The 25,724-nt window shown below is 39.8% G+C and overlaps 1 protein-coding gene across 2 annotated transcripts; it reads left to right on the plus strand.

The window, feature by feature from the left end:
- The first annotated feature begins 10,245 nt into the window (after positions 1-10,245).
- On the plus strand, positions 10,246-21,724 carry tmem168a (transmembrane protein 168a). 2 transcript variants are annotated; one of them, XM_085376412.1, is made up of 6 exons: positions 10,246-10,290; positions 11,958-12,924; positions 13,006-13,281; positions 14,632-14,774; positions 18,356-18,633; positions 21,041-21,724. In XM_085376412.1, the coding sequence occupies exons 2-6, from the start codon at positions 12,097-12,099 to the stop codon at positions 21,589-21,591; spliced, it is 2,076 nt and encodes a 691-aa protein (XP_085232538.1). In that variant the 5' UTR covers positions 10,246-10,290; positions 11,958-12,096; the 3' UTR covers positions 21,592-21,724. The 2 variants fall into 2 exon arrangements, with proteins under 2 accessions (XP_085232538.1, XP_085232539.1); XM_085376413.1 differs by lacking the exon at positions 10,246-10,290 and adding an exon at positions 10,813-10,857.
- Positions 21,725-25,724: the final 4,000 nt, after the last annotated feature.

Genomic DNA, 25,724 nt, shown 5'->3' on the forward strand with positions numbered 1-25,724 from the left:
TCTCTTAAAGCCTCCACAGCAGTTTTTATGCAGACACATATTTGCTTTGTGCCTTTTCCTGAATGCTCTGACTCAGCAATACAGTAGAATGTAATATTCAAAGTACTTTGAGTATATGAGGTAATACAACAAGGATTCTATTTTAACTGCAGTTTCTTATTTGCTCACCAAGGTTGGACTCTGTAATAAATCCTCATATGGCTGCAGGGCTTGTCATATATTTTTCTTTCATTTCTTTGCTTTATGTTTTATTTTAGACGCCCCCGTCTCTCTCACTCTCTCTCTCTCACTCTATCGCCCTCTGGCAAAATCTGGGTTTTCTTTCCACTGTTCTCTGTAATCTAGTCTGAGAGACGTGATCTCTAAGTTGACACGCACACGCACAAAATGTTTCTTCTTCTCTCAGTCTCCAGTCTTTGTCCTCCCTTGATCATCATCCGCCTCCTCCTCCTCCTTTTTTTTTTATTCCCTCCACCTCTTGTTATTAGGCTGAGAGATCAGCATGACTAAAACACATGCTTAATCACACAAGATCACAACAGCTGTTCCAGTAAGGTTTTCTCGAGAGAAGGTTGCTGTGGCGACAGCTCAGCATGCCTGTCTTTCTCTCTGGTGTCTCTCTTTCTCCTTGGTGATTGGCATCCCTTTTCTAATGCCACTCAACGCATCAAAAAGAGAATGACTCAGGACTATTTTGTGTGTCACTTTAAATGGCCCTGACAGCACATCTAAGCGTTTTATGATGCACTGGTGACTCAGGGAAGTTTCGGAGAGGGAAGTTGTGCAAAGGTCGAAATGTAGGCCCGCCGTCTTTCAAATGTGCAATTAGTGTCTGCAAGAATGTACAGAGCTCATAGATACGACCTAAATGAAAACTGATGATGGCAGTGACACTGGCAGCTTAATTAAAGCAAGAGTGCAATTTTAATACACAGAGCACTGGGGCGATGTGAGGCAGTGAAAAAGTGTTTGTTTGCACACTAGTGATGTCTTTCTCCAAATGACGGCATATGACACTCATCATGTTTTAATTTGGCTATTTTAAAACATCCTGTCATAAAATGATTACACTCTGTATAGCCCTTTGCCAAGCCTAATTACCTTATTTAGCATACCCTCTGAATTATCATGATGTAAGAGCAGCCTACATAGAGCAGTAAGCATTTCAGTGTTGATGTTTCAAATGAGTTTCCATAAAAAGGGGAAAATTATGCAGTATATGCATGTGCTGGGATATTTAGAATCAGCAAAGAGGACTAAACTCCCTTGATATAAGTCAACTCACATTAATCTTGTTTTTAAAAGTAAGTGCTTTCTGGCATGTCAGCTGCAAGGTTGAAGCAAAGCATATGAAATTCTGAGTCCTTTAAAAGCTAATTATCTGCAATACTTCAACATCAGAGGAATTCTGATGGAAAAGCTGATGGGACATAGCAGCTGTTGAGTGAGAACCGATGATTTGCCATATTTTTTAACTATTATCTTGTCATCCTTTTTATTTATTCATGTATTTTTTAAATCCCAAAATCCAGAAGTGATTGGACTCAGAGGTTTAGTAATTTAGTAATTATACATTTTTATACCATCTTCAGATGACACCTGTTCACGTCACCTGTTCACTGCTTTCAGTAGCTGTTCCTCAATGTGAGGTCCATAGAGATGTTGAGGCAAGTGAAGGTGACGTGGCCCTAAAAATCAAACTAAACCTAAAATGCAAAAGAGATCACAAAACCAAAAAAGAAAACCACTAGGAGGGGCCGAATGAACAATCTTTTGTTCTTAAAAAGAAAGAATGCAGTACACCTCATCAAAAGGCATGAAAACCCACAGCGGATGATGACAGAATTATTTCCATGGTTAAGAAAACCAACTAGATGACATCTAACTAAGTTGAGAACACTCGACTTGAAATGACTTTGGACAGATGAAACCCTGATCAACTCTTACCAAAATGGTGACAAGAGAAAAGTATGGAGATGGAAACCAAAAGCACACCTTAATATCTGTCAAATACTGTGGAAGTAATGTTACGTCATGTGCATGAATACCTCCAAGTGGGACATGGTCACTAGTGTTTATTGATGACTGCAGATAGAAGTGACAGGATGAATTGTGACTTGTACAAGCCTATACCCTCTGTTCAGATTCAGTCAAATGCTGCAGAACTGATCAGACAGCGCTTCACAGAGCAAATGGATAGTAATCCAAATCATATTGCAAAATCAACCCAAGAATTTCTCAAGGCAAAGAAATGCCAAATGAGTCACCTGAACTTAATCCAATCACGCATGCTGTTCAGTTATTGAATACAAAACTGAATGTAGACTCCAAAAAAATGGATGGTGAAGGCTGTAAATACCTGGCAGAGCATCTGAAGTGAGGAAACACAGCATTTGGTGTCCATACGTTCTGGACTTCACGCACTCACTGACGGCAAAAGATTCAATTGAAGTATTAAAAGCAATCTTTATATTCAAAATTGCTCGCTTATCCAATTATTTGATTACTGTTACTTACTGTTTAACCCCTTAAATGAAACCTGAAAGGCTGCATGTCCACCATATCTTGATCATCTGACTGTATATGTTGCATACACATATATATTTACATGTAAACTGCATTAAGGAATAAAGGTGTAAAAAACCTAACCTTACACACTAAGCAGTGTAGCCGTGTGACAACAACAAAAAGAGCATTTCAGATAGATGACACAAACTGGCACGGTGCCGCTGGTCTCATATACTTTCTTCTATTTACATCATAGAGCTTTAAAATAGTGCTTCCAGTGTTTAAAATAACTTCAAACATAAATCGGCGCATGTTATCCTTCGCTTCGATTGCGCTTGACTTCTATTTTGACATGTACAGAATAAACGTCGCTGGGGCTCTAGTTAAAAGACATGTTTAGTTTTTGCACATGTCCAAACAGACACCTCCACTCACATATATGCTATTTCTCATCATCTCAAAGTGGATTACTTGCTTACACATGAATTATTTACACATATGAGGTTTTTTTTGGAGTCATTTTCACACCAATCAGCCATCTATTTCTTTGTGTGTGTGCTGTTGTAGCTGCTCTAATGATGCATAGAAGTGATTAACTCCCTCACCCTGACATTGCACGTATTAGTGAGCAGCATTAAAGACAAAGAGAGAGAGAAAGAGAGCGAGCAAATTATTTGAAACGCATGATGAAAGTAAGAGGACACAGAAACAGCACAAGTGGTACGATGAAGGTGAGAGAATGATATAAAAACGCAGAGGGACACTTGTGTACGGCAAGTATCTTCTGTAAAGCTGCACTGTGAGAAGTGAATCATCAGCAAGTGCACAGAAGGTGCTCTAGCTCTAATGATCTCACTATATGGGTGACAATTTTACTGCAACATGTTAAAGATCAGCAATGTGTATCTCGGTCTTGGGCGTTAAATATCCTTTTTTTGTAATATGTTGACATATTATGTGTTTCAGTGGTCTGCAGAGGCTACAGCAATGATGTTGATCAACAGTCGTGAAACCACCCTCTTCACACCATGATAAATCATCATGTGTTTTCTGTCTCTGGACTCATTACTCGGTTATTCACACTTCAGATGATGAGGATGAACAGCATTTTCTGTGATGGTTTGTGTAACACTGGAGGGTGAAACTGCAAGGACTCGATAGAGCTAAACTACTGCAATGGTTGACCCTCCATTATAACATATTTCTTTTCAGTAATACCTGAGCAAGAGTTTGGGAGAGACACGCACATCATTGAGCTAAATGCCGCTGTCAAATTCTTATATTTTAGTTTGACTTTTTGCTGTTTTTAAATGTTCTTAATGCTAGTGAGTTTAAACAATTAGTCATAAATGAACAAAAAATGCTGAAACTGAAAATGACATGAAATATATTTAATAAGTCATTATATTCAATTTTCCTTTGTTTTTTCCTTTTTTCTGTGTCTTTATTTTCAGTTGCCTCTTGTTTTATTTTTAAGTTGCTTAAAACTTTGATTTAGCTACAATGGCACCATGCGCATTTTCATGAGCTAACAGTAAAACTGCAAACTAAATCTTCTTCCATTTGCTTTTCCTGTCTTTTTGATTTTCAATCTCAGTATCATATGTTTTACCTGCAAATCTGTCTTAACGTAGTCAATGTGTCTATCCAGTGTGTGTCTATCCACAGGTTTCTTGGTTAATATTGTCATGTCTCCCCAGCTGGCCCAGTTTGGCTAATGTGTGTTTTTGTTTTCATTTCTCTCTCCCTCTCGCTCACTACACGTTGCCTGGGCGGAGCTCATTGCGGGCTCCCGCCCCTAGCCCGCGCACCTGTAATTCACCACGCACCTGTGGTTCATTACCTCGCCAGCGTCCACTACTTAAGGCAGTGGCTGGGAACATCTCACCGCTCGACTATTGAGTAGATCCCTCGGTCGCATGTTTCTAGTTTTCTCTTTGTGTTTCATTGGATTAACCTCTCATTCCTGTACATAGGTTTGGAGCCCTGGTCGAGCAGAGTGACTTGTATGTAGCGTTTGTTTTCTATGAGTGGAGCTGTGTGAAGAATCACCTGTGTGTGAAGAGCCCCTGTTTCTGGATCTCCCCTGTGCACCCCTCCGGATTCCCCTCTCTCACCTGCACCCAGTGTTTTAATAAAACTGAATTGTGCTTTTCAGTCTGCGCTTGAGTCCATCCTGCCTCGTTTTCCCTAATATCAACATATTTGGACAATAAGGTAACGCTAACGCTAGTACTGGCGAGATACCATCATAACTCACAAATCAACAAACAATCCACAGTTTTCAGTCACGTCCCCTGCCCGGCAAAACAGTGCTCCACTGTGACCACAAATAGTGGACTGTCAGCAGTACTTCAGGACAAAGCACCTCTCTCAAGCCAAGACAATGTGGATCATCTTTCCATTGAGGAAAAATAAAGAAATGGGCACTTTCAAAGTGCAGACAGCTAACATGTATTTTACATCTGCATGGGTAAATAATGTCGCCATGTTAGAGGTAAAGACCAAGAAATTGTTCATTGTTAAAGCAAAGGTAAGTGTTACATAGCTACTTTTAAATTAACTACCACACTTAAATCTTACGTTTTGTTTACTTGGACTTTTACAGTGCAAGGCCAGAAAATTTCCAGTAGCATTAATTTGTGGTATTATTCTCGTGTCATAACAATAATGTTAAACAAATATTTTTTGCTGTCAGTAAATCATTCCTTAGATTTCTTCTGGTCATAATACAATGAGTGATATAGAGGCCTAAGCCTGTTTTACTCTCTGCAACCTACATTTTGGCATCATGATGATGCCTCTCCGTTTCCTGACTCTCAGCCCCCTCTTTCCCTCTCTGTTTTCTAGGTTGGAGTCAGTGGGTGTTTGGCTGGCAGAGTGGCCAACAGATGCTGATTTGTTAAACCTGAGAAAGCACAGCAAGACTCCTGAACGCTGCCCCATTCCCTGACACATTTCCCTCCACAAACCCACTTCATGCTGTAACAGAGTGGAGGGAAACAAAGTGACCAAATTTTGTTGTCTCTGATGCATCTGTCGCGGGGGATGGTGAGCACAACTGGACTGTGTTTGCACCTGGAAAAGCGCTGACTAATCCAGGCCAATTACAAGACAGGCACATTAAAGCTCGGCAACAGAGATAGAAGTCAAATCCCTCATTTGTGAAACCATGTGTGTTTAATGAACATCGCCATTACCATCAGAGCAGCCGATCGCAGAATGGAAATCCATTCTGTGAAGGTGCACAGTCGGCTTTAAGAGAGCGTACAGCGTTTCTCACAACGGCGCAAACAGATTCATTATTTGAATCGTAATTCCCCCCCCTCTTGGCACAATTAATGAATCAGACTTTTCATCGTCACAGCTCAGTGGGACCGAACAGGTCGGGTTATTAAAAAGTCATTGCCGCTTCACTTGGTGATCTCAGGCAAAGGGCTAAATTAGATTGGTAATGTATGATTGCCCTCAACTGGTAGTTATAGTCACAGTTTATGTTCATGAAGAAGCAGTCTCTGTATTTCCAGATAAAGGCTAATATCACACAGAGAAACGTCAATAGAGAGCTGCTGCTTCTTCTTTATTCTCTTTTTCTTTCATAACAAACATTCTCTTGTGAAATCTCTTATTATAGAAACATTTTCACATTTGAAAGTGTGTTCCGCCTGAACAGTTTCCTCATCTACTGCAACTATAACTGTGGAATGAAGGACGTCTTCTCTGTGTGCCTCATCTTCAGCGCTGGCCTCGTGTCTGCAATGCTGACAGGGGATAAAGCAGCGTAATAGCTGTTTGAATTGATCCCAGCCAAATGACAAGTCTTGACAGATAAGGTATTGTCCTTGTCCCGTGAAGATGGTTTGCCTTTTTGAGCAGGAAGCGACTGCGAATGGAGAATTTCACTTCCTTCCAGCATTAATCAGCTGAAGGGGATTTATTTTTTACATCCTTTGTTCGTCTAGTCTTGTGGGCACCTTCTGTCTTACCTCAGTTAAAAAAAAAAAAAAGCCACATTATTGCTAAAGGGAAAGGACAATTACTGTAATAACCTAAGATTTTACCAGCATGGTCCCCTTTTTGTTACTTTCTCTTCATAATACTTCATTATATAGTATGTCTTTATTTTTTTGGTCAGCTTAAAATGACTTTTCCATCTCCGGAAGAAACGAACCTGAACAAGCCTCTGACCTTACCTGCTGATGCATATTTCTCTATTCTCCCCGTCTCTCCCTCATCAACCTCTCTAACCATTCCTTTCCCCCCCCTCACTGAACTCACTGGCCTTTTTTTTTCCGAAATTCATTTCAGCCTTGATAGATGTACTAAGCACCAACGGCTTTTGATTTAGGCTTCTGATGCAGTCTGCCTCTCCTAACATCCACTTTGGGTGCAACGCTCCATCACATTGATTTCTGTGAAGATGAAACTCTGATTGAAAAGACTTCTCCTGGCAGCCGGAGGGGGCCGTGCGTGCGTCTTGCACCGTTACCGCATATGAAGCAGGACCCTTCGATCACATAACTGCCCACTGAAGTGATGCCAGTGCCTATTTTAACTTATTTATGTAAAAATCAGTTCTACCTCACTTCCTCTAACATTTATTCTGAACTGTCAAGATAAAGGACACAAAGAGGCAATCTGTAATTAAATGCTCACATCTCGGGCATTTGCACAGCAGTGCTTACAGAGCGTGATGGGAAAGGTAGAAATAGTTTTTTATTTTATTTCCTTCTCAAGTCTTTTAATGCTTTTCACATCACAGCTACTGTTTTTATCCAGCAGTCTTTGTACTTGGATGATGATTCTGCAGCATGCTGTTTCTTTTTCAATGCCAGTGTTCAGCAGAAAGCAGTGTGCCAAGGTTGAAATCTTCATGCCAGAGTTGAGAATTCACATCCCATCTCAGAACAAGTGGTAATGTTCTTTATTTTATTTTTTTCAAGTTGCTTGGCATATGGCAGGAGAAGCAAAGAGCTTCTGGATCCTGACTTGTCATTACCATTGTAAATTAATATTTATATGGCTCAGGCTGGCTTTGGTGTCTATGTGTGGGTCGCTGCATGACTGTGGCTGGTGCAGGTGGAAGTGTGTCTGACATAAGAATGAAGGTAGCCTTTGCATAATTCAGAAGAACCTGTCTCCTTTAGTGTCCTATATCCCTTTCTACCCTCTCTCCTCTGCCTTTCTCTCAGTTCCACGTCTCCACCTACATTTAACCCTCCCCATTTTAAATATAACCTTCTCTGCATGTGTATCTGTTTTTTGTTTTTCTTTTAATATTTTGCAGCGCTTTAACCCCAGAGAGGTGATAACATAGGTGCACTATTCATGAGCAAGTGCTTTTCAGATCCGCCTTTCCTTTTAGAAGGGGATCATTATACCCGGCCGGCACACCCATGACAGTTTGGGGACATGATTTGATCATCAGATTATTTAAATATGAATGAATGCAAGGCTCTGAATTAAATAAATATGGCGATTCCTTCATTTTATTACCTATCTTGTTCTTCACACGGAAATAAATGGCTTCTGGTTGAATTAGCAGGGGCACTAATGACCTCTTGGTCGTCATCAACAGAAGACTTCTTTGGGTAGCTGGCTTATCTTTGCGAGGAATGAAGAACAACTCAGAGAACGTGTACATAACTTTAGTTTTTACAACTAATAGTGCAAGTTCCAATCTTTGATGTGCTTTTACCAGACTAGCAGGTTGTTACAACCTTTGTGCCAGAGAGATACTACATTTCCAGGTTATCAAAAGCCAGGGCACCACATTGTTGTAAAAAGCACTGGCATCAGTCAGCTTCTTTTGTTCCCTTTCACAGCAATGAAAGTAAACAGAAAAGCCTCTGTCAACCCTTTGTAATGTTGTCCAGGAGGTTCATAACTAGAACAAAGACACTCTGCTGTGAATAATGTAATTTGAACTCCATCCACAGTAAGAGAATTTATACATAAGTGGAAAACATTAGAGACAGCTGTCAATCTTCCATGGAGTGGACATCCCAAAGGTCAAACTGCGCAATGCTCGGAAAAAGTACAAAAAAAATCCAAGAGTGACATCTGAGATTCTGCAGACCTCATTTAGCATGTTACATGTCAAAGTTTATGAAAGTACAATTAGAAACAAACCAACCAAGCATAGATCATTTGGAAAGATTGCCGGGAGAAAAACCTCTCTTTAAAACTGGGTTACTATAGTTGTTTTTAATTCAGTTTAGTTTTCATTGGTTTCCGGAGTGGATTTGCTCATTTCAGTTTGCGTGAAAATGTTTAGTTTTAGTTTAATTATTATAGTAGGGATGGGCAAGATCTGAGGCAAGATTTAGGAAAATCTTGCCACAGTCTTGTAGATATTCAAAGTCCCAATAAACATGTTCATCAAAGCCTCATCAGGTAAGCTGAAAAACCAAATTTTGCCAAAGTAGCTAATACTAAAACTAATATTTCCTCTCCATTTTTTTTAAATTTTCTTTTAGTTTAGTGGTCAGTTAGTTCTACTTAATTTTTTGACATTCAATTTTCTATTTTTATTTTAGCAAACAATTTTTTTTTGTTTCATATCTAGTTTTTGTTTTTAGTTTAGTTTTAGTTAACTGTAAAGAACATGACTGCATGACTTAGGTAATCAAAGTTACATCTGTGATGTCCGTGAACTTCTCCATATATCGGTGAATTCGAACCTCAATAACGTGAAGCAAGGGAGAGCTGCACTGTAAAGGAGAGCTGGCCTAAATTCCTTCACAGTGATATGTGAATGTGATGAAGGAATACAGAAAACGATTACTGGAAGTTATTGCTGCTAAAGGTTGTTCTACAAGCAAGGATCATGGAGTGTTTTTAATTTTTCCACACACTGCTTCTGGATTTGACTTAGTATATGTGAAGTAAATAATTACATGTTTTATGTCATGTTTTGTAGATCATCTGAGACTATATTTACCTAATTTTAGAATTTGCTCAGGATCAGGTTGATTTGATCATGTGCTGATATGTAAAACCTCAGAGCTGACATAGGATTGTCAATTTAACAATGATTACAGATTCTTCATTTTAGGATGATGATAATTTTGAGTTCACTAGTTTTCAGGTCAAAGAAATTTCAAATTAAAGAAAATAACGAACATTAAATCACTATTTAAAGGTTGTTATCAGCCATATACATTATATCATACTAGGGTTGTGTGCATAAGTCAAGTGGGCTAAATCACTGTGTGTTCCCAGTTGTGCCTTCTGTAAACATCTGATCAAAGCAGCACTTTCTCTCACATACATCAACCATGCATCATCACTGCCATCTTGTCGCAAATGTACCTGTATAATATTTGCATCAGAAAACAGACCGAGAAAAAATATAACAAACATGATATAACGAACATGGTGCCAGCTACTGTACAGTACAATAAAGCCCCGCTAAATGGGCATATAGTATATGCGTATGTGTAATTAGTAGTGACATGCACATGTTACACAACACTTAGAACATGTGTTTGTATTTGTTTTCAACTTAAGGACGCTGCCACAACTATCAGTGACCTTATGTGACCTTGTTCTTTCGTACATATTTGAAAAGTAGGCTAACGAAGATTTTATTTGTTTAATTTTAGTTCCGTTTAGTTTTGTCTGTTTACTAATTTAATGCATAAGCTCAGAGCGACCTTAAAAAATGCCTCGCCACAATTAATTCTGTGGGAAAAGCGAAGGTACGTTCATTTCGACACTTGCGAGGTGCCGTAGTACAGAACCCGGAAGTACGGATGATTTCACCCAAACAATCAACATGTAAGCAATATTTGACGATAAAGACATTACATACAGTTTTATATTTGAAGGCTCGTGGTTGTGTTGGCAGTTTTAGCCACTGCACTAAATCGTGCACTAGCAAACTAGTTTACTGTTTACAAAGAGGGAGCAGGCAGGGCTAAGTTAAAACTTCCCGTCTGCTATAGTGCCACATCGTCACTCACTGACAGCAAGGCTATAGTTGGTTTGTTAGTCAGTTAGTTAGTTAAAGGGTTTGTTTGGGTAGAAAACGGATACGAATTGATTAGTTTACCTCGACTGTGTAATCAACCGCTGTCAAAATGTTGTCATTTTAAAGAGTGTTAGCATAGAAAATTGTGATCCCGATGGAAGGAGAACTACACTCAAATTAGCTGTGACTAAAGAGTATTTCCTCATTCTTCTGTACAAAACCAATACAGACTCCGTTTATTTGATATTAACGCTGTTGTTCCTTGATGTTACTGAAGACGTTTATGTATGACTCCAAAGGATTTATAAGAGAGACACATGGAAGTCAAAGAATCCAGAATCTGTGAGAGAATTTCACAACAGCAAAGATCGAAGGTAGTGATCGAAATATAATACGAGTAAACAGTATTAATGGGATTTTATCAATGATTGTATACAGAATGTTTCTGCAGTCATTGTGACCATTGAAGTTGAAGTTAAGTTGCATAGGTCTTCTAGATTTAATTCTGGACAGCTATGGATCAGACCACAGATCAGTAATGGTTTGATAATTCTTGCTGCCTGCCTGTCTCCCTGATAGTCCTGATTAATGATTAAGATTTGTATACATTTAAAGTGCAGTGTTTCCCACAGACTCTGTTTGGGGCAGGTGAAGGGACCGCTGTCATGTACTGTAGCTGGTGACATTAGTTCTAGTCCTACTTTGCATCCCTTACAAGTCTTCCACATTGCTGCAGGTTCTGGTTAGAGCGGCTCTCCGGATTACAGGGGAAAAGCAGAGGAAGGACTGATTTTGATTGATTGATTGGTAATTTATTTCAACATGTGAACAATATACAAGTACATTTAGAAAAGAAATGAGAGAAAAAAAATATACTATACAAATTACATACAAAAAAACATTCTGATTAATTTACATGTTGAAAGGGAGTGGGAAGAAGTATACACTTATTTAATCCCACCCCTGTCCCATAAATTATCAGTGAATATTTAGTCAGCTTCCTTACTGATATAATTTGTAATAAAAATAGTGAACAGATTTCTGATATACTATATACTATAATATCACATCATGAATTTTTTGTTTGTTTGTTTTTAAATAGAGACATTCACTTAATTTAAATATTTTCCTTTTCTTTATAGATCGAGAAGATCATATTTTTCACCAGAGTGTGGGACAAGCAAGCCGTTGGGGAATGTAGGGGCCTGGGTTAGCTGGTTAGCAGTGATTGTCAACTGGGAATTGTGAATGGCGTTAAAGTCACTGATGTAAAAAAAAAAAAAAAGTAATTAAAAATTTGCAAAAATTAGTCGCTAAAATATTTCTTGCGCAACTAATATGCCAGGGCGCGCCGCCCAGATAGTCTCTGCATGGGGAAACACTAAAGTGCCTGCCTTTTGTACATAAGTTTGGACTATGTGACGAATGTACCGTATAATGCACTCACACTGTTTCTTTTTTTATTTCCACGCAGGGGTTGATTTTTGCTGAAAGTCATCAAGAGGCACCATCCTCCATGTGGCAAACCTCTGTGGAAGTATAAAGAAGGTGGCTGGAGGAAATTAATTATTTGATAGTTAAACTGCTTTTAAATAAGAACATCCACGTCAGCCATGGCTCGGGAGGAAGAGGAGCTGACAGTCAGTGCACCAAAGGAGGTGGACGTGTTTAAATCAGTGCATTGTCTGGGTTACCTGTCCAGCTTCAATCTCCTTGTGGCAGTCTGTGTTGGCATGTACGTACGCTGGGAGGTGACATGGGAACCCATGATTCTGGTTATCTTCATTCTGGGCCTCTTTGTCCTGGGAATTGCCAGTATCCTCCATTACTACTTTGCTATGGAAAACGCCAGCCAGAGCTTATTCCATTTGTGGTTCGGCTTTCTCCTTGGACTTTTGTGTTTCCTCAACAGCCCCGCCTTGGATTCAAATGTCAAAGAACTGGTCGCAAACTATCTCCTCCTAGCCAGTGTAGTTATGAAAGCAGTATGGGCCCTAACTGAGCGAATATGCTGCTCCATCTGCTACAAATCCACCTTGCTAACATCAGTAGAGTTACTGGAGCTTCTAGGATTTGGTATTGCAAGCACTACCATGCTTCTTCACAAGTCAGTGGCCATAATAGGCTTGGTAGTGGCCCTCGGTGCTCTCATTGTGGACTTGAGGATGAAATCCCTCCTAGCTTTGGCCAATTTGATCAGTTTTGCCTTGGTTACTTCTCTTGTGTTTTTCCAGGCCTTAGGCATTAATGCCAACCCTTATGCCTTAGGCTGCTACCTGGGCAGGCTGCTCTGTGAGCCTGTGTTGGATGTGTACTTCAGTGGGTTAGGCCCCACGGAGCGCTGGATGCCTGTGCTCTCCATGGGGAAGGTGTGGAGGAAGCTGTCCTTGTTTCCTCTGAGTCTGACTGAGATAGCCTTCTTTGTCCTTGCTGCTTTAAAGGTACACTTATAGCTATATTACAAATATTGAGGGTTTATTTTCATTATTTTTTTATTTAAACTTTTGTTTTGTCTTTCATAGCTTGGTTACTTGGACCTGTGGTATCTGGTCATCCCAGGTTTCTGTCTGTTTGGTCTTTTCTGGTCCATCTGCCACATCATTTTGCTGATCACAATATGGGGCTTTCACACTAAGCTGAGTGACTGTCAGAAGGCTTGGCGCGCCCAGCGGTTGAGTAGCCGGAGTCTGGACCAGGTCATGGCCTCCCGAGGCATCCGACATTTCTGCCTCATCTCAGAGCGACTGGTGTTCTTTAGTTTGTTGTCAACAGTGATACTCGGGGCTGTGTCCTGGCAGGTAAGACCCATGAATGAAAAGTAGATAAGACAAAAATGTTTAAATCTGCAAAGCAGGGTTGGATTGTTCTGTTTGATTTTCTATGAAAACTGCCATAGCATAGAAAGCATTATCCTACTCTTGTTATATTGCTGAGGTCCAAGGTTATGTTAGTCTTAGGCACTCTTTTTAATCATTTGCACTTTGGTAGTCGTGAAAAGGCCTCTATAAACATATAATACCCATGTTGGATACTGTGTGGAAGCATTCTAGTGGCAGTGTGTAGTTAATAGTTGCTCCCCAAACTCAGGGACTTCTGCTCTCATGCGAAACCAATTTAATTAGTACTTTAATATCCTTATCTGCTTGCATAAAGAGCAGCAATAACTTATTTAGCCCTATTAGACATTTACCTTGTAAGATTCTCATGGGCCCAAGTTCTAATTTGGGATGTGCACATTATTGATGTCAGTTTCAAATTTGCCTGAGAAGGTGGAAGAAAGCTAGTGTTTAGCTTTTGTGTGTTTTGATGTTTTACGGCTGTGAAATTTTGTATTGCACACAGAAAACATAACTGGAAGATTAATGCAGTCTGTTGTAGAATCAGCAAGCCTTTGTGAAACAACGAATATTAAGAAAGCCAATCGAATATTTATGTTTACAGCTATAGTTGGTGAGCATTACGTTGGATTCAGTACTTTCTGAAGAGCTTACATGTGAGATCCACCCAAAAAAAGATTTTGCCTACTTGTGTGTGTGTGTGTGTGTGTGTGTGTGTGTGTGTGTGTGTGTGTGTGTGTGTGTGTACATTGCATGTATTATAATTTCCTTTTATCAAAGTCAGTGTGGTAATGCATTTCAAAGTGTGGAATGAATGAAAAGCAGAATATTGCTTTTGTGAAACTGTATAAGAGTGATTTCCCTATTCAGAAGGCAGCTTTTGAATGCATAACTTAGTGCCAAGCTCTCATAAGAAACCCACCACTTCCACAGCTTTGGGCAAATTGATCATCAGCCGAGAATGATGATAGCAAAGACGGCTTTCGTACTGTATTGTGATTTCTGTGGTTTTAATGCTGCTATTTTAGGCTCTGGAAGAGGCTACCCTAAAATACAAGCTCAAATGCTGCAGTAATTATTCTGCTTTGGATTGACATTTGTGAAGTATGTTTATTCTAGTGTCTTTCACAACACTGTGTATCCATTTAGTTAGGGCCTTTCATGTTTTGTCCTGCGATAATAGCACAGTGTCAGTACCATGTTGTGTAACTGTCTTGCCGAGTGTCAACACCAATTAAGTGAGTCTGATTACCGCCGGTACAAGCTGTAAATGTTGAATGAAAGTGACTCTGATTCTTTGGCTTTTTGCAGCCCTCCAACGGTCTCTTTCTCAGTGCTTTGCTGGTGGTGCTGCCTCTCGAGTCTCTGGCGCATGGTTTGTTCCACGAGCTGGGCGGCTGCCTGGGAGGAACTTGTGCTGGCTACGCCCTGGTTGTACCTACCACTTACTGCAGGTACACCCTTCAGTTAAACTGTTTTGATTGGGAATATCCTCTGTTGTGGATGGTTTGGTTTGGGGGCTAAAAAATTTATTTGTTACTTGAGAAAAACAACAAAATGTAAACAGAATGCCCAAATCACGTTTTTAAAGCCCAGAAAGGAATCTGTAAATGTCCCTTTTATTCCCATCAACACGTGAAAATCAGTGTTTCAGGACATTCACATTGGTTTTACATATGGGAACAAAAAGCTGGCAATAACACCTATATATATATATATATATATATATATATATATATATATATATATATATATATATATATATATATATATATATATATATATATATATATTCATTTATTTATTTATTTTTTCAATTTCAGCTGAAAGTTTAAAAAATACAATCAAACTGTTACAAATGAGAATCGTCAACTAGAAACTTGGACTGATCTGCTTGTTTTTCCTATAAAAAAATATGATTGTTGCTGATCAAATAATAATTGCTGTACAGTCACTTTGAAGTCCTGTGTATTATCAGAGCATGCTGGAGACAAATGTGAGCAAATGTGTCCAACAATTAAAGCTTGGCATATATTGGATCACGCAACAGGACAGTGATACCAAGCACAGCACTAAACGTCCTCCACAACGATATGAGAGAGTGGTAAAATCGTACAGAAAAACATTAGTTCAAGTTATTACTGCTAAATGGTGTTTTACAAGCTGTTTTCTACATGACAGCATAAAGACTTGTGTGAACTTTGGGTTTCAAATGACATCACACACTGAGAACATACAGCTTCTCCTTAACTGCCAGGTAAGCAAAGCTATGCTCAGCATACTCGACTAATCTCCACGTACTGCATGTACAGTAAACCCGAGCAAAATGCAGCGATGGAGCATTCCCACATTCAGACGCACTCAGCCGATGTCAAAGCCTTTACCACTCTCACCAGGAGTGGTAAACATGATCATTCTTCCGAACGTTCTCCTCACTTAACAAAAAACCAATGGGATAAATAGGCCAATAACTGCATAAACATAGCGCTAATGCTTGGGCCCTTGAGGGATCATTCCACCGATCCCTCCTCAGCATACCAAGTTATTCAGATGCACCCGTTTGCTGTTAGCCGCATCTGATGTTTCCACCACAGCCCACTCTGTTGACCATGCATTTTTTTCTTAATCACTTTATTTTTGAAGATGCCGCCATGCCTCATCATCTTAAACACCAAAAGCTAGCCATCAGTTATAAATATTTCCACATTCAAGAGCTCTTCAGCCATCCTGTTTGGGTTTTTTTTTTTTCTTATGTAATTATTGAATTATTGAACCTTTTAGTTAAAAGTTAGCTTTTTCGGTTAAATGGGATATCAATCTTAGTAGAGTCTAACGGTCTAGGAGATTTTGAATGCTGGCCCATGTCGTATTGGAGTCTTAGATGCTCTGTATGCAAGGCCGCATGTGCAGGATCCATAGGGAGGACTTGGAGCATGATGAGAATGCAGCAGAGTATAATCGACTGTTTGATGGCTGCAGATCATGTTTTCACAATGACAAGATTCCCTCTGGGAGATTACCGAGATATGGGTGAAAAGCCGAGGCACACATGCAACAACAGCAATGGTGAAACAACAGGAAGATAAACAAAAGAGGAGGGGTGATGTTGTTAACTTTGATAGAAGGTGGTGGTTAAAAGGGAAAAAAATGGACAGAGATAGCAAAGAAAGGGGAGGGAGAGGTGAAGCTGTGAAAGGGCTACGGAGGAAAGGATTGGATTTTTTTTAAGGATGAAAGAGAGAGTGTCACAGGGGAAGATGTGGTTGGAATCTCAAACCACAGGCCCTTACTCTCCTGGGCGTCATGAGATCTAAAAAGATTAGATGGGTTTGGGGGAAATGATGAGCTCACAAAGTCATGCTCAGGTTGCATTTTCTGCATTTTCTGATCAGGTGTAGTGTGTTTTTATAGCTAGCCTCAATTGTTATCATCATTAAGGTAATTGTTCATCGAACTTCCTTTGAGGACAGGAGTACTGCCTCGCTGTCAACCGATAACATCCATTTATTTGTCTCATAGCTGTAAAAACAAAAGCATCACTCTTCAGGCGTTTATTCGATAAACTTCCCCTTGGCAGGTTAAAGGGGAAAGCGTGGGCACGCGGCATAATATGATGGCTGATGTATGCAGGTGTTTGCAAGAATGACTTATGACTTTTCGAATAACTTCGAGCCCGCAGACACTGTAGAAAGCTGTTTCATAGGTATATGGATTCTTTCTCTGTGTTTCACAGCTTACTTTCTGTAACCTGTATCCACTCTCACTTTTATAAAATTACCTTGTCCGTAGGTATACACATGGAATCCTCCAAAAAGACACAATGATTTTCCAAATAAATTTGTTATGAAAAAATTATTTTCTCCAATGGAAATAAAAATAATGTATGTTGTACTGCATTTAACAGTGCTAGTAACAAAAGTAGTGCAATAAGCTGCCCACAATATTGATATACAATAGAGAGATCCTATGAAATTACACTGCAAGATATCCGTCTACCAGTATGGTATTCTGGTCCATCTATCCACCCATTTTCTGCCAATTATCTGGGGCAGAGACCCCACCTGCAGCCACATCCTATACGTCTTCTGAGACAACACAGACGTATTCCCAAGCAAGCCAAGAAATGATCCATGTATCCTGCTTCTTCCCTGTGGCCCCCTTGAGGTATGGAGGAAGCTCATTTCCACCTCTTACATCCACAATCTCTTTGTTTCACTACCCAGACCTTATGGTTGTAAGTGAGGGTAGGAAAGTAGATACTCCAGTAAATTGTTAGTTTCGCTCTCACTTCACAACAACAGAACGGCACTGCATCTGTGCCAATCTGCCCCTTCAATCTCCCCCTACGTGTGAACAAACTCCTTCATTTAGGGAAGCAACTTTGGTCACTTTATTTATAATTACTCTGGTAAGTCATATTCGTGGGGGAACCTGTTCAGAGCTCTTTCATGATTCAGTGAAAACATGCTTGGCAGGAGCGAATTAGTAATCACATGGCAGAGGGAGTGATATGACTTATTTGATATTGATTTAATCCCTAGTTAATAACGTGTTATGAAATTGTGTTTGGAAAATCGCCCTTAAGAGTAAGAATGGTGCTTTTATAAATTGAGTATGAGTATATATTTAACCTGTTTTTGTCATCCTACTCTGTTCTCCTTTGTACCATCTCATTTTTTGCTACTTTTTTATTTGCTTTCATTCTTTATTTCCTTCTCATCCCTGAGGCTAATGTCATTTCCTCCAGTAGCGATCCCTCGCTGGTACTTTTTGCATCTCCTATTCCCCCATCTCCTCTTATCCTCTCTTCTCTGTCTCCTCTCTCCCCAACAAGGGAGACAGCTACTCCACCCTGGTATGTCAATCTATCAACTTCTCACTCAGAAAGTAGATAAATAAATAAGTACACACCACCCCCCACCACCCTCCCCTTCTGCTGACAAGCCACCTAACTTGAGCCTCCCTCTGAGTAGATAAAAAAGATAAACATCAACAAGTCTTTTCTCACAGCCTTTCATCTTTCTCTTTCACCCAGCGCTGGTGGCCAGCCCACTCTCTTACCACCTGAGCAGGTGGAGCTATTGAATCTGCGCTCCACAGGCATGCTGAACAACATCCAGCGCCTCTTCTCCCACCACATGATTCAGACATTCGGCTGTGACTACTCTACTAGCGGTGTCACCCTGGAGGCTGTACTTACAAAGTTGCGCAACTTTCTGGAGCTTCGTACGGCAGACGGACCACGACATGACACCTATTTGATATTCTACAGTGGGCACACGCACAAAGGCTCCGGCTCCTGGGCTCTGTCAGGTGAAGGCCACAGATCCATGTTGTTATTGCTTTATTTTTCAATGTTTTTAAGTCTTGGAAAGTGGTCATACTTCATAGTCCATTCACATTCATTTAATTCCTAAATGTACTAGTGAGGCAAATAAAAAGAATGCATCCACGTAAGTATACAGCTTCAACTTCACCAGCTACAACTACAGATATTTCAGTATATAAATCCAGGGGATATTTAAACACCATTCAGCAAAGAGAATACATAATTAATAGAGCCTAACCAATATATCCAGAGTCCCAATGCATCGGAGCACTGATATATTTGGCTATTTTCAGATATATTGGTATCGGAATTCATAATTACTGATAAATGAACATTTAAAAACTGATAAAGAAACTGGAGAGAGTTAGGCAGCTTGATATCTATCAAAAGAACATGGAGTCTGCGTTTACCCCTAGGTTGCAAGCTTCTCTGAAGACATCTTTTTCTGATGTCTCAGACTAAATGAAAGTCCAATGGTGTTGCTAGTGCTAGGTGGGGGAGGTGGGGGAAGTTATAATTATTTCAGTTTTATAGTCGTTCAGTAAATCATTTAGAAAGTTTTTGGACATCCAGTTCCTAGCTTCAGTCAGACAAGACCTCAAGTGGCAGGTAGCAGTGAAAACTAGCTCAGTGTTTTTCCTCAAGGACTACTGTGCTAATGATATATAAAGGGGACCCAAAACAGACCCATGGGGAACCCCACAAGATATAGGAGCATGAGAAGATGAGCCTTTGGGAGTTGTTACAGAAGATTTACTGATTAGTTACCAAGCAAGCATGGCATAAGTGTGATCCAGAAGAGACTAATGTGAATTAAGAAAAACATTGGGATCCACCATGTTATATAGGAGAATTCCTAGGTCAACATTTCAAGAGAGAACGATCCTTTCTTTGTAGATATTCTGATTTATTATTAAACATTACATGTTCAGACTCTATTAATTCATTAAATTAGATGAGATCAAATGGTTTGTACATTAACTTGAAGCTTTTTGTAGAACAAAAGAATCGCTTGTTTTGGCCTTCTCAGACATCTCTGCTGCTTATTTCCTTTTTTGGAAACTGAAAGAAGATTAAACTTGACACATTCAGTCCTCACAAATCAAATTTTAGGTGCATCATAAGTTGCATATCAGCTTTCTCTCTTCAAAGCTGTCGGGCAGTTTTAACATCTAAGCACACATAATTGACGAAGATGTAAATCAGTTAAAATACAGGAAAAAAAATCAACACAGAAGTAGAAGTGACTACAGAGCTGTTGTTTCAGATAGCATTAGGTAGATATTGTATTCTGACTGCAGTCTCATTTGCATTAGTCTAATTTCCATTCCTTTCATTTTCCCATTCTCTCAGTCAATCAGACTGATTTGCAAGGAATCAGACAAGCAAGCGTAAAGAGTTGAAATTGCTATGAAGGACTCGGCACAGAAGTTTGGCTCCAGTAGAGACGATTCTGTGAAAGTTACAGAGAGTCTACTGTGACATGAGCGTTCCCTCAGCAGAAATGAGAATCACAGCAGGTCAACACAGTGTCAGCTCCAGACGTATTATCTCTGCGTGCTGCTGCAAATAGTAAAAAAAGAAAAAAAAATCCCCACCGAAAGCATAATCACTTCCCCTGAGTCACAATCCTGAAGGGTCGTTTTCAGTGGCATGCTCAGGGGATAACTGGAGACATTTTTGAAAAAGTGGGGTTGCTTCGACTGAAATTCAAATCAAATAAAGGATCCCTCTGGTTATTACGACCCACTGATGCAGTGTTGTCCACACTGGGATTCCTCAAAATAGTCTGGAAGTTCTCTGTTGATGACACTGGATGCATATATACAAATTTAGCTGTGCAGCAGATTCTCCAAATTGGCTCATGCTTGATGTTTTAGATATGTGAATAAAAGCCCATTTTCCCTTCTAAATATAAAGCAGTATGTGGCAAAGCTGCTTTGTATCCATAAATGGATTTCATTTTATTTTTCTCAGCCTCATTTATTTATTTATTTATTTACTTACCTAGCACTGATGTTAGGAATAACAGAAATAATTTGGCAACAGACCTTCAATGTTTGTTCTCTGCCAAAATATACTAAATATAAATATACAGTCTATTAAGGTTGTTTTTGTCGTTGTGTCTGTTGCCGGGATGACAGGGGATTTTAAAGACAGTCCCTTGAGTAATAGTTGACAGATTCGATCCCTGCCAAGCTGCCATGTCCATCTATGGCCATATGTCCCAATGAATTGTCCTTGAACATGGAACTAAGTGAATAGCAGCTCGCTGACCTTCACTGTTTCTCTCTCAGAGAGTTTGGTAAATCAAACTAGTCATAGGATAGATTCCCAGTACGCGCTGTTCTTTCTTTCTCCTTCTTACTATCTAATCTCCTGTAACTGTAGGAGGTGAGAGTTTCCATCTGGCCCAGTTGCTGGAGCTGTGGAAGGAGAAGAACGCCGGCCACTGTTCCCGTCTCATTGTGGTCCTGGACACCGAATACTCCCTCCCTTGGGTCAAGGAAGTGCGCAGGGTGGAGGGCATTTATGTAGCCGTGCAGGGGGCTGAGCTGTCAGCCACCATGGTGGACCCCGAGGCTGGAGATATCCCCTTGCTCGGGGAATTCACTTCTGAGTGGGTGGAGTTCAACTGCAACCCAGCCAGCGACACCCAGTGGTCTGAAAAAGGGCGGACCGTGAGAGCTGTCTACAGTGTGTCCAAACGCTGGAGCGACTACACACTCCATCTTCCCACTGGAAGTGATGTAGCCAAGCACTGGAAGACCCACTTTCCTAAGGCTACATACCCCATGGTGCACCTGTCCAACTGGTGCTGTGGCCTTCACCTGTTTTGGTTATGTAGCACATGTCTGCGCTGCTTCAGGAGGTGTAAACTAGCCTGGTTCCCACCAGCTGTTTTGGACACTGGGCAAGGCATTAAACTGGTGCACTCATAGATAAAAGGGGAAGTTGTCAGATAGCTGAATCAGTAAATTCATAAAGGGTCCAACTCCAAGAAACTTTTTTGTCTTGTTACAGGGGAGCATTTTTATTGTTTTTGCCAGTTCTTGCTTTACAAATCCCAAAGTATGATGCAAATTTAGTTTCTAGTTTTGGACTTGAAATTTGGAATTGTGGAGTTGGGCCTTTCATGAATTAACCAGTTCAATTTTGAATCAGGATGTAGCAGCTGGGTATAAGATGTTTGTATAAAAAAAAAAAAAAACTTGTGCTGCATACCAGTTATAATATCTATACAATCATATTTTATTTTAGTCTAAAATACTATAAATGATATAAAGGTTGGCCTTCAGTCAGCACCAGATTCCTTACATTTATTTTTGAAAAATGTTTATTTGCAGTGATTCAAGATATTGTGCCAAGTACATCAAAAAAAGTCAATATTGGATTTCTGAGCCCAAAAGAATATTAAACTTAACAATCCCAGTAAATTAAATTGAAATAAAGAGTACTGAGGTATGATTGTAGTTTAATTAATTAGGACGAGGTCTAAGAACAGAAAACTCTCATCTTACTTGGCACTTTTCTTACTTTATGCTTATTTTAATTGTTATCTTATTTTATTGTCTCTGTTATTAATTGCATACAAAAACTTTGAATATGGTTTCTGTATCTTTGGAAGGGTTTTCACATTTTTCTTTTGTTACGGTGGGCCATTTTATGTATGATAAAGTGCCTTAAAGATAAATTTCGAATCATTTATAATATTGAGTCTTATTTTTTTTATGTTATCTACACTAAATAGGCTGTAGACTGCTTATAAAAGATGGACATAAACACATAGTGGTTACTGACATCTGGATGTGAAGCCTACACTTCTGTCGAGTTTCTGGTGATTTAGACCAAGAAATGGGAGCTCAGCAAGAAAGTGTTTACTGAGGTCATGGAACAAGGAAGGGCTATTTTCTCATAGATTTTTATGAGATACCATTAAAAAAAAACCAAAAACAGAAGAGTCATGATGTGCTCTTCCCTTTTGTCGTCACCATCTAGATAAAGAAGCAAAGTCCATCTTTTATATACAGGCTCTGATGTGGATCCTCACCTTCCTTTTACATAAACTCTGTGAACTGATGGAGCTCTCTTTCTAAAGCCTTTTACCTGGCAGGATGGACGGCAAAAAAGCCATTGCGAGGCTGAACTTGGTGACACCGTTGGTTATAATGTAGAGAGGTCTAACCACGATGCCAAGCTGCCACTCTTGTTGTGGGATTCTTTCCTGATTATTATTGAAGTATTCAAATGTGCAGCTATCTCTGCACTGAACAAAGGAATATGCATTGGCTGTGAGACAGCATATTATCGCCACACAATGGCCCTGTCCTCATCCTGTTTGTTTACACAGATCAATGGAAATTGAAGAAGTCATTTGCTCTATACAAACCCATTCAAGTTTTCTAGCCATTTGTGTTAGCCATGCTGTGAAGCAGTGCTTCATAAGGCGCCAAAGCATGAAGAAACTGTCATTGCTATGCATTTCTGCACTGAACTCCAAAAGCCATTGTGACCATTCTTTACATGTTGATTTGTACCTTTCTGTCTCACACATTCCTGAAGTGCGTGGCATGCTGCCTGCCTTGTTTCTGATGAGGTTGAGTTGCATTATTGCACCTCTCATGTCAGATAATGTCGGAGTTGCAGTAAACTTGAATAATAAACTGATAAAAGAATGCTGTCTGATGATGTTGAGGAGTTTGAAAGGGCTGAGATGTATAGAGAGAGGATCAGTTTGATGAAATTCAAACAGAAGGGGGGGAAATAATAGATGAGAAGAGGAAGGCGAGAGTTAGACATGCTGATATCAGACAGTTTTATTTAACGTAGCTGGCTTAACAGACAGAGTAAATAGAGACCCTGCACTCTGGAAATTCTAGTATTGCCTGGCAAATATTAACATTATTAGCTGGAGAGAAATGAAACAATCCATGACATACTATCTCTGAGGGATTTTCTCTGAGCTTTCACCTCAGTTAGTCCCAGTGCCCAGCTGAACGTGTTCAAGGCGCTGCTGGGTATTTTGGTGGTCCCAGAGATCAGGGCTGTGGCCTGACTCATGGCTGAAGGGTGGTATTAGGCACAGAGGAAGGTTGGGGAAGATCTTGAAAAGATGAAAGGTGACATTAAAAGCAATGTCTCATATCAGCATTCATTTATAACTTTTTTTTTTTCTTCTGACGTCCCCCTGAAGAACTGTCACATGGACTCAAGAACCTCTTCATCAACACCAGCTCTCATGTTCCAGCGTGGTTATCTGAACTCCAAGTAATTTGGATCTTGACTACTTTCAGCTTATGACTGACTCAATTAGTGATTATGTTGAACTTAACATTAATTGCTTATGGTTCGCAAGCTGTTCTGACAACCCTTCTTCTTATAAACAGCCTATTTGTTTATCAGTCATTTGCTTCTTTAGTTAGCATTTTCAGCTGTTTATCCAATATTTTAAGTGCACAGTTTACATTTTTTACCCTTATTTTTTTTTTATCCAGACATTGAAACTGTTAACCCTTCTAGCCCACTATTTCAACTTCTAATTATATTTATCAGTTCAGGTTTATTAACTTTTTATCCAGTTTTAGCCAGCTACTATTATCGATTGTGTTTAGCTATTTATATATTTAATTTAAGTGCTGGCTTACAATTTTAAATCCTTAGGTATATTATATATGTTCTGTCCCAAGTAAAAGATTTTTTTAAAAATGGTTCATAATAATTTAGTGATAAAATGTCATATTTCATCTGTGGTAATCTATGTTAAAAAAGAGAGTCATTTAGTTAAAAATATGTTCTATACAGTCAGCATTAGTGTTTCTTTATCTTATTTTGAAGGAGTAATCTGTGTTCGCAATACATTGTGGGAAGCAGACGCTGCAGTCAGTCGGGAAAAGCATTGTACAGAAAACCTGCCTATCTGTGTTTAAACTTCATCTCCTGTGGCCTGAATCTTTATATACACCATCGAAAGCAATGGCTTTTCACTCAGCACTTTCATCGAGCTATTCAAGCCACAGTTGTAAAAGATTGTAAGCCATCGAGAAGACTGTAATAAAGGAGCAAGACGCTCAGTTTCCTGGCTCATGAAAATTGAGTTTGGCTTGCTGTTGACCTGCGTTAACATACACAGTGTATCCAACACGTAGCGATAACAGTACAGTGAAAAGCCAGGTCAGCAGTTGGTGGAAGATAAAGTTTATGCCACAGCGATGGATGCCCACGGGGAGAAGGCAGAAGAAATGGCTAACTCAGGAGACAAAGCACCATCAGAGGCTAGCTCCCGATCCAAACACTCTGGCTCCAAGCGCTCATCTTCCAAGTTGTCCTCAAGGTCCAGTGTATTGGAAGCAGCCATCTTTGCAAGAGCTTCTGCTGAAGCTACAAACGCCAAAGCCTTGTACAGTAAGAGACAATTGGAAATTAAAAAGCAGCAAGCAAATCTGGAAATGGATTTACAGATGTTAGAGATAAAGAAAAAAGCTGCAGCTGCTACGGCAAAAGCAGAGGTTCTAGTAGCTGCCGCAGCTGTTGAACAAGAAAAAGGAGAAAGTTTAAAAAGTTCAGTCCCACCACAAGTTATCAGACAGAGAACTATGGAGTACGTGCAACATCAAACCCAGCTAAAGTCACATCCGGCTGAAGAAGGAACACCTCAAGTCAAACTGACAGCAAAGGCGCCATCATTCACTCCAAGGAAACCTACCTCCTCTTCACCTGTACTCTCAAAAATGTACGCAGAGGAGGAAACTTTTGACCCACCAAGAGAGTATGTCGAGCCGAACAGTCACCATGCTCCTCACAATAGTGATGCACCTATGGCTGACTTTGCTAGGTTCCTTGCACGCAGAGAGTTAATCACAACAGGGCTCTTTAAGTTTGATGACACCCCTGAAAATTTTAGAGCATGGCAGTCTTCATTCTTAAATGCAACTGGAGGCATTGATCTTACATACAGCCAGCAGTTAGATCTCCTAGTCAAGTGGCTCGGTAAAGAGTCCTCAGAGCATGTTAAAAGAATTAGGGCTGTTTATACCACTAACCCCAAAGCTGCCTTCCAGTTGTCATGGGATAGGCT

This window comes from Diplotaxodon limnothrissa, linkage group LG17 (assembly GCF_057381915.1).
Source record: "Diplotaxodon limnothrissa isolate DT_005_m linkage group LG17, D_limnothrissa_male_GT1.1, whole genome shotgun sequence".
Taxonomy (NCBI): Eukaryota; Metazoa; Chordata; class Actinopteri; order Cichliformes; family Cichlidae; genus Diplotaxodon; species Diplotaxodon limnothrissa.